General features: G+C 46.3%; 1 protein-coding gene across 1 annotated transcript in view; it reads right to left on the reverse strand.

The window, feature by feature from the left end:
* Window positions 1–20: 20 nt before the first annotated feature.
* LOC140417849 (uncharacterized) overlaps window positions 21–10,300 on the reverse strand; it is a 94,870-nt gene continuing 84,590 nt past the window's right edge. Inside the window, 2 exon segments of the mRNA XM_072501294.1 lie at window positions 21–940; window positions 7,913–8,894. Of these exon segments, the coding sequence (XP_072357395.1) occupies window positions 229–940; window positions 7,913–8,894 (1,694 nt within the window). The 3' untranslated portion in view covers window positions 21–228.

The following is a 10,300-nucleotide window of genomic DNA, read 5'->3' on the forward strand; positions in this document are numbered from 1 at the left end:
AACACTTCAGATATTAAAAATACACGATACAGCATGTTTAACACATAGATGGCATATTTGATTTTTGTCCAGGATATTTGTCTCTATGACTGGTCTGAAATGTATTAACATCAGCAGAAACAGATTACAATGAAAGGGCTCAGTTCTCAATGTGAGTAACAACAAAATCCAATCACTGTAGTTACCAGTGAACTCGCTGGTGTCTCAGCAGGGCGGATGACGAGAAAATCACTTCCAACACGAGGAACAGGTAAACTGTCTCTCCCCGGTGTGAACTTGTTGGTGTGTCAGCAGGTTGGATGACTGAATGAATCTCTTCCCACAATCAGAGCAGATGAACAGCCTCTCCCCAGTGTGAACTCGCTGGTGTCTTAGCAGAGCGGATGACTGAGTGAATCTCTTTCCACACTTGTAGCAGATGAATGGCCTCTCCCCAGTGTGAGTGCGCTGGTGTACAGTGAGATGAGACGATCGTCTGAACCCAGTCCCGCAGTGAGAGCACCTGAACGGTTTCTCATCAGTGTGAACCTGTTGATGGGAGACCAGTTCCTGCGAGGTTTTAAAACACTTCCTGCAGTCCAGACATTTAAAAGGTCTCTCGTCAGTATGAACTCTTTGGTGTACCATCAGGTGTGATGAATTAATGAATCCCTTCCCACACTCGAAGCAGATGAACGGTCTCTGTCTAGTGTGAACCTGCTGGTGTGTCAGCAGGGTGGATTGGTGAGAGAATCTCTTCCCACACTCAGAGCAGGTAAATGGCTTCTCCCTGGTGTGTATTCGCTGGTGTGTCAGCAGGGTGGATGACTGACTGAATCCCATCCCACACACAGAACAGGTGAATGGTTTCTCCCCAGTGTGTATTCGTTGATGTTTCTGCAGGGTGGATGACTGAGTAAATCTCTTCCCACAGTCAGAGCAGGTGAATGGCTTCTCCCCACTGTGTGTGCGCTGGTGTGTCAGCAGGATGGATGACTTAGTAAATCTCCTCCCACAGTCCGAGCAGGTGAATGGCCTCTCCCCGGTGTGACCACGCTGATGAATTTCCAGCTCTGATGGGTAATTGAATCCTTTCCCACAGTCCTCACATTTCCACGGCTTCTCCCCATCATGCCTACATTTATGTTTTGAAAGGCCAGATGATCGATTGAACCCTCGTCCACACACAGAACACGTGTACGGTTTCTCCTCACTGTGAATGGTGCTTTTTTCTTCCATCTTCAAAACACGATGATATTCAGGTTGCAATAGATTGGGCGCGTCCATGAGATCCTGATATGATCTTTAGTTTCAGTTTCCTGACTGCAAATCCTCCCCTTTCTAATATCCTGTGATACAGATTTCAAAAAGAAAAAAGGAAGTGAGAGAGAGCCCACAGAAACACAAAGGCAAGTTGTAAAATTCTGCTGAATGAATCTGGTAATTTGTGAGGTCGGCACGAGGAAAGTGACTGTGAAAATTGCCTCATTGTCATAAAAATCAGGCTGGTTTACTAATGTTGTTCACGGAATGGATCCCACCACTCAATCTTGGATCACACATAATCTAGCATCGACAGAAGGGGGTGAGAGGAAGAGACAGGGAGTGAGAGGGGTGCAAGAAACAGAGGGTGAAAGAGAGGGATTTTCTACATCTACAGCTTCACCAAAACTCTGACAGAATCTTCTAATCCATCAACCTCCACTGCCTGGATGCACCCGGGTAGGAGGTGCAAGTGAAGATCATCACCTCCTAGTTCATCTCCAACTCACACACACTGTGCTGGCTTGTCTGACATCAAGTGCTGCAGGAGCAGAAATTTCCAGCCTTTAAACATTGGAAAAGCTGAAGCCATTCTCTCCAGTCACCATCACACATTTCCCTCTCTAACCACTAACTCCATCCCTCTACTTGTTAACTGTCTGAGGCTGAAGGACATATTTTGACCACATATCCACATCATCACCAAGTCCACCTATTTCCACCTCAGTTACATTGCCCGGCTCCACTTTAGTGTCAGTTTATCTGCTGGAGAAACCATCATCTTTTCCTTTTGGTTTTATAGACAGATTTATTCTGTTAAAGACACAATATGAATACAAATGATTGTCATTGACCTCATATCATTGTTCGGCGTTATCGATAACAAATTGGAGGCGAAAGAGTGAAGCAGTTTAATGAACAATTTGTTCACGCTCTGTTACTGGGTAAATTTGAAAAATATTGCCCCTAACAAAGATGGCGGGTGCGCTTGCGCCCTCGCTGTCAGTATCTTCAATAAAGATGGGGATCGCGCCGCCCTGCTACCAGTGCCCCCGACAAAGATGGCGTTTGGAACTGAGGCCTTGCTCTGTGCAAAGGGCGGGGGGCCATCCCGGATATCGGTCGGTTATTTTTCATGAGTTTGCGGTTCATATAACATGTTTACAAAGCTTCTCCACACACACACCCCCCCCCCCCCCCCCGGCCCGCTTGATCCATAGCTCCCCCCGGTTCCGCCGTACCCACCTCTGCGGATTATCGTACCGAGAAAGAACCGTCTCTGCGCCGCCATTAATCACGCTGCGCATGCCTCACACGCCCGAGCCCAGCCCGGCCCTCGCTCACTCGGATTGGTTGGAGGACCAGTCACTCCCGCTCAGTCCTCCAGTCCCGCCTCCTCTTTCCCTATTGGCCCGGATATGCCGTCAATCATTCCCTGGATATTGTGAGGTTCCAGGTTCGTGACTATCCGCCGCTTCCTCTTCTCTCCACAAACAACCTCATAGAGACCAGGGGGGGTGGGGGAGATACTGCATTAGTCACCCAGAGAGACAGGAGAATGTTCTGGGGACATGGGCTCCAATCCATTCAATTAATAACATCTGGAATTTAAAGTTAGACTCAGTGATGTTGACTGAGGCTCCACTGAGAAAATCTTAACACAGTCAGTTCTGGACACAAGGTTAACGTCTGTTATTGTGTCTGCTCAATTAGGGTGATTCATAGATTTCATAGAATTTACAGTGCAGAAGGAGGCCATTCGGCCCATCGAGTCTGCACCGGTTCTTGGAAAGAGCACCCTACCCAACCTCCACACTTTCCCCATAACCCAGTAACCCCACCCAACACGAAGGGCAATTTTGGCCACTAAGGGCAATTTATCATGGCCAATCCACCTAACCTGCACATCTTTGCACATTCAGATTCATATTTTGTCACAAATCATGAGTGAATTTATCTCCAGATCGTTAAAAGGATCCGGAAATAATTTGCCAAAACATTTTTGGATTTCAGCCCAATGAAGAGGGAGTGTGCGTGGGGCAGGGATTTACAGTTCTGGGGGAACGAGAGGGAAGAAATGTTCCACAGAAACTGGAATTAATGTTCAAAATTTCTATCCTGGACTGACACTGGGTACTCTTGTAAACTCCTTTAGCAGGATATTTATGGGGAAGGATTTGCAGATGAGAAACTCAAACCAAACATCAGATCAAGATCTGACACAGGCACTCGATTAATCAGGATCTGAATATCATGGACCTTTGAATCTAGAAAAATACATTTATTGCCTTGCTGTCTGTGGGAAAAGCTTTAATGTTAGGCTGGCTAATTGAGTAAACCCCTTCCCACACACTGAGCAAGTGAACGGCTTCTCCCCAGTGTAAATGCGTCAATAGTTTCTCAGTGCACCAGTGACAGTGTGGAGAAATATTAAATGTGTTTGGTATATGGTCATTGCTTTAACTGTCCCCGGCTCTATGGAGAAACTGTGGAAATGTGAGGACTGTGGTAAAGGATTCAATTATCCATCCCATCTGGAAATCCATTGATGCAGCCACACTGAGCCCAGCACCATAGAGAAACCTTGGAAATGTGAGGATTGTGGGAAAGGATTCTATAACCTATCCCTGTTGAGAAACCATCAACGCATTCACACTGGTGAGAAGCCATTCACATGCTCAGTGTTTGGGAAGGGGTGTACTCAATTAGCAGGCCTTGCAATACACCAGCGAGATCACACCAGGAAGAGGCCATTCATCTGCTTAGAGTTTGGGAAGAGATTCACCTGCTAACACACCGGCTTATTCACACTGAGGAGAAGCCATTCAACTGTACTCCCTGTGGAAAGAAGTTCAGGTCTTCAGCCAACCTCACCGTACACCAGCGAGTTCACACTGGGGAGAAGCCGTACACCTGCTCCCTGTGTGGGGAGGAATTTTCTCGGATATCCAGCCTCTAGTACCACCAGGGAGTTCACATCCCAGAGAGGCCGTTCAGCTGCACATCCTCTGGAAAGAATTTCAGGTCTTCATCCAACCTCATTGAACACCAGCGAGGTCACACCAGAGAGAGGCCGTTTATCTGCTCCGTGTGTGGGAAGGGATTCACAAAGTCCAACTTGGTGATGCACCAGCGAATTCACACTGGGGAGAGGCCATTCACCTGCTCTGTGTGGGGAAAAGGAAGAGATTCACTGAGGCACCTAAAGAACGGTGACATCAGCGAGTTCACAAGTGACATCAGGGATTGGATTCTGTTACTTTTGCTGCTGTTAGTCACGCCCAGAATTGATTGTCTGACAATATCCGGTTTGATTCTGCTGATATTGCACATTCTCCCAGTCTCTGCGTGGGTTTCACCCCCACAACTTAAAAGATGTGCAGGTTAGGTGGATTGGTCAGGCTAAATAGCCCCTTTATTTGAAATAAAAATAATTGGTTACTCTAAATTTATATTAAGAAAATAAAAAATTAATAGTTAAATAAATGATAAGAACCTCCAACCATGGAGATCTGCAGCCTCCTGATCCGGGATCAGTAAATTATTCTGAGGAGATATCACCTCCAGCCCCGGAGATCACCATCCTCCTGATCTAGGATCAGTAATCCATTCCGAAGACACTGTCACGTCCAGCCCCGGATATCACCATCCTCCTGATCTGGGATCAGTAATCCATTCCGAGGAGACTGTCACCTCCAGCCATAGACATCAGCATTCAAACCAGCAGGAACTAGTGTTCTCTCCAGTAAGTTCGGAATTTTGCTGCTCAACTTAAAGGCACCTGTCCATCAATCCTGCTTGATTTAAATATACATGTCCATTAATCCTGCTTGATTTAAATATACATGTCCATTAATCCTGCTTGATTTAAATATACATGTCCATTAATCCTGCTTGATTTAAATATACATGTCCATCAATCCTGCTTGATGTAAAGATACATGTCCATTAATCCAGCTTGATTTAAATATACATGTCCATTAATCCTGCTTGATTTAAATATACATGTCCATTAATCCTGCTTGATTTAAAGATACCTGTCCATTAATCCTGCTTGACGTAAAGATACCTGTCCATTAATCCTGCTTGATTTAAAGATACATGTCCATTAATCCTGCTTGATTTAAAGATAGGAAAATTATCCAGGAAATTATCCTGGGCACATTCTATAAACTCCTCCTCAAGGCTTCCTTTACCAACCTGGTTAAACCAATCAATATGCAGATTGAAATCTCCCATGATAACCGCTGTACCATTTCTACATGCATCCGTTATTTCTTTGCTTATTGCCTGCCCTACCATCCTGTTACTATTTGGTGGCCTATAGACTACTCCTATCAGTGACCTTTTCGCCTTACTATTCCTGATTTCCACCCAAATTGATTCAACCTTGTCCTCCATAGCACCAATATCATCCCTTACTATTGCCCGGATGCCATCCTTAAACAACAAAGCAACACCACCGCCCTTACCGTCCATTCTATCCTTTCGTATAGTCTGATACCCTTGGATATTTAACTCCCAGTCGTGACCATCTTTTAACCATGTTTCAGTCATGGCCACTAAATCATAGTCATTCACGATGATTTGCGCCATCAACTCATTTACCTGATTTCGTATACTACGAGCATTCAGGTAAAGTACACTTATGCTGCTTTTTATGTCTTTGTTATGAATCCTAACACCTTGATCAGTAACTTTTCACAATTTATTTTTCCTCTTTCCCTTTCTCTTAATTTTCCTTGTCTTTGAACCCATATCTCTACATAATAACCTGTCACGTAACCTGCTGCCTTGCTCTCCATTAACCATTATACTGTCCATAGCTTTACACTTCCCTTCCCCCCAACTTGCTAGTTTAAAGTCCTTGTGACCAACCTATTTATCCTATTCGCTAGAACACTGGTCCCAGAATGGTTCAGGTGAAGACCGTCCCAACGGTACAGGTCCCTCCTGCCCCAGTACTGATGCCAATGCCCCATGAAATGGAATCCCGCTTTCCCGCACCACTCCTTTAGCCACGTGTTAACTTCTCTAATTTTCTCAACCCTATGCCAATTGGCACGTGGCTCGGGATCATCGATAGCTAACTAGAAAAGCCAATTTCAATCAGGGCAGTCATTTCAGTGGTGGGAGTCTAGAACTCGCTGTCTGATAGGGTCATAGAAGCAGAAATCCCGATCACTTTAAAATAAATGTCTTGGATATCCAATTGAAGGACTGGAACATACAGGGCAATCAACGGAGATCTGCAAAATGGGATTAAGCTGAATAGCTCTACTTCAGCCAGCACTCACACAATGGGCCAAATGGCCTCTATCTGTACCGAAACTTTGAGGTTTTTACTCTGTTGGTTGGAGTTTGTTTCTGATGATAATAACCTCGAAGGGACTGGAGTTTAACATTCTAGATATTGGCGAAATAAATCAGCTGTTTTAAACACGTTGTAGATTTTTGTCTTTTGTCTTTCCCGCCTGAGTGTTTAACATCACCTGGCTGGAGCTCAGAAAGGACAATCTCACCTCATAGAATCAGAGAATTTACAGTGCAGGAGGCCATTCGGCCCATTGAGTCTGTACCAGCCCTGGGAAAGAGCATCCTACTTAAGCCCACACCTCCACCCTAACCCCGTAACCTCACCTAACTTTTTTCGACACGAAGGGCAATTTAGCATAGTCAATCCACCTAACCTGCACATCTTTGGATGTGGGAGGAAAGCGGAGCACCCGGAGGAAACCCACGCAGACACGGTGAGAACTTGCAGACTTCGCACAGACAGTGACCCAAGCCAGGAATCGAACCCAGGTCCCTGGTGCTGTGAATCAACAGTGCTAACCACTGTGCTGCCCTTGTATCCAAGCTCCAGGATTGTCTGTCTTCTCTCCGGGTAAGATTCTGTTTGTTTCTTGTATTTCACTGTGACAGGGCAGAGACCTGATTGAAGGGATTCAAACATGGGCGTTCGGGGAAAGACGGACAAAGATTTGGGAGGTGTCAACATATTGAAAGAGTTTGGAGAGGAGAGGGAGGTTGCAGACGGGGCAGTAATTTGTAAGGATGGCAGGGTCAAGGGTTTGTTTTATTGAGGGGTTGATGATGGCAGATTTGAAGGACAGAGGGACAGTACCTGAAGAGAGAAATGTTGACAATATCATTGGACACAGGGTAGTTGGCTGATCAGCTGAGTGGGACTATGGTCGATGGAGCAGAAGCGGAGTCTCATGGACAAGATGAGCTCTGAGAGGGCATGAGTGGAGATGGGAGAGAAACTAGAGAAAGATGTGGGTTCAGTGCTCGGGAAAGGATGGCATTTAGAGACAGTTTGGTCCGGTGGGCTCGTGGAAGGGAGGGAAGCAGCAGAGGCAGCTGATCGGATTTACTCAATCTCAGTCACAAAGAAGCTCCACAAGCTCCTCACACTTCTTGTTGGAGGTGAGGATGGAAGAGACAGGGGAGAGCGAGAGTACTTCAAAAGGAACTAACTTGTGTCAGAGATATTAAAAAGTTTCAACACACTGCGTATTTCACACAAATCTAATTTATTTGACTTTTAGCCAGAATATTAGCCCCTGTAAATGGGCTGAAGTTTGTTATCAGCAGAAAGAGATCCAAATGAACGTAGTTCAGTCCTGAATGTGAGTTAACAGCAAAATCCATTCACTATGGTTACTTGTGGCCTCGTTGGTGTCTCAGTAGGGAGGATGACTGCGTGAATCCCTTCCCACACTCTGAACAGGTGAACGGTCTCTCTCCAGTGTGAATTCGCTGGTGATTCAGCAGAACGGATGACTGAGTGAATCCCTTCCCACACTCTGAACAGGTGAATAGCCTCTCCCCAGTGTGAATTCGCTGATGTACAGTGAGCTGAGTTGATTCTCTAAACCCAGTCCCACAGTGAGAGCATCTAAATGGTCTCTCGTCAGTGTGAACACGTTGATGGAGCATCAGTTCCCCAGAACTTTTAAAGCACTTCCCGCAGTCTGGACATTGGAATGGTCTCTCCCCAGTGTGAATTCGCTGGTGCTTCTGCAGGTCCGATGTTTGAGTAAATCCTTTCCCACACTTGGAGCAGGTGAATGGTCTCTCCCCAGTGTGAATTCGCTGGTGTCTCAGCAGGTTGGATACCTGAGTGAAACCCTTCCCACACTCGGAGCAACTGAATGGCCTCTCCCCAGTGTGAATTCTCTGGTGTGTCAGCAGATTGGTTGAATTGATGAATCCCTTCCCACACCGAGAGCAGGTGAACGGCCTCTCCCCAGTGTGAACTCGCTTGTGTTTCATCAGGTTGGATACCTGAGTGAATCCCTTCCCACACTTGGAGCAGGTGAATGGTCTCTCCCCAGTGTGACTGCGTCGATGAGTTTCCAGTTGGGATGGTGATGTGAATCCTTTCCCACAGTCCGCACATTTCCACGGTTTCTCCTCAGTGTGACTGCATTTGTTGCTTGTGAGGCCTGATGATCGAGTGAATCCTCGTCCACACACACAACACGTGCACGATTTCTCCTCACTGTGAACGGTGCTTTTTCCTTCCATGTTCAAAATCTGCTGATATTCAGGATATGATAAATTGACGACTCTGTCAGATCCTGATGTGATGCTTGGTTTGAGTTTCCGGACTTTGAAGCCTCCCCTTCGAACACCCTGTGAAACTGATTGAAAAGGGAGTGAGTGAGAACCCACAAAAACACAAAGGCAGGTTGTGAAATTGAGCTGAATGAATCTGGTCATTTGTGGGGCTGGCACTGGGGAAAAAAGTGACCATGAAAACGTCTCGTTTGTTGTAAAAACCCAACTGGCCTCTTTGGGAGGAGAGAAAGAGGTGAAGACGGACTTTGTATACTCACAAGACATATCGAGAGAGTAGTTGGCAAAGCAAATTCGATCTTGAGCTTCATAAACAGCAATATTGATACCAAAACTATGTTTCTGGTGGCACGGTGGTTAGCACTGCTGCCTCACAGTGCCGTGACCCAGGTTCAATTCTGGACTTGGTGGCTGTGTGTGTGGAGGTTACACCACTTTCTCCCCATGTCTGCGTGGGTTTCCACCCTGTGCTCAGGTTTCCTCCAACACTCCAAAGAAGGGACAGTTAGGTGGATTGACCTTGATAAATTGTCCTTAGTGTCCCGGGATGTGCAGGTTCGGTGGGGCTATGGGGTTACATGGACAGGGTGGGGGTGTGGGCCTAGGCGGGGTGCCCTTTCAGAGAATCAGTGCAGACTTGAGGGGCCAAATGGCCTCCTTCTGCACTGTAGGAATTCTATGGCTCTAATTCTATTCTATGAATCTTTATAAAGCTCTGGTCACCACTCTTCAGGAAGAATGTGAAGGTTCTTGAAGAAGGTGCAGAGGAGATTTACCAGAATGGTTCCAGCAAAGGAGGTTGAGGGGAGATTTGATTCAGGTACACAAGATTATACCAGATTTCCATCAGGTGGACAAAGAAACTCTGTTTCCATTCAGTGATCGTACAAGCAGCCGGGACTCAGATTTAAAGTTTGGGGTAAAACCTGGATTGAACTCTATATAAGGTCCTGAGGGGTCTTGACAGGGTGGATGTGGAGAGGATGTTTCCTCTTGTGGGAGAATCTGGAACAAGGGGGTCACCCAATTCAGATGGGGATAAGGATATATTTTTCTCTTGAGGGTTGCAAGACAGGGGGTGGCATAGTGCTTAGCACTGCTGCCTCACAGCACCAGGGTTCAATTCCCACCCTGACTGTGTGGAGTTTGCACTTTCTCCCCGTGTCTGTGTGGGTTTCCTCCGGGTGCTCCGGTTTCCTCCCACAGTTCAAAGATGAACAGATTAGATTGAATTGGTTAGGATTGTATTCATATATCATAGAATTTACAGTGTAGAAGGAGGCCATTCAGCCCATCGAGTCTGCACCGGCTCTTTGAAAGAACACCCTACCCAAGCCCACACCTCCACCCTATCCCCATAAACCAGTAACCCCACCCGACACTAAGGGAAATTTTGGACATCAAGGGCAATTTAGCATGGCCAGTCCACCTAACCTGCACATCTTTGGACTGTGGGAGGAAACAGGAGCAC

Source organism: Scyliorhinus torazame, chromosome 5 (genome assembly GCF_047496885.1).
Source record: "Scyliorhinus torazame isolate Kashiwa2021f chromosome 5, sScyTor2.1, whole genome shotgun sequence".
NCBI lineage: Eukaryota > Metazoa > Chordata > Chondrichthyes > Carcharhiniformes > Scyliorhinidae > Scyliorhinus > Scyliorhinus torazame.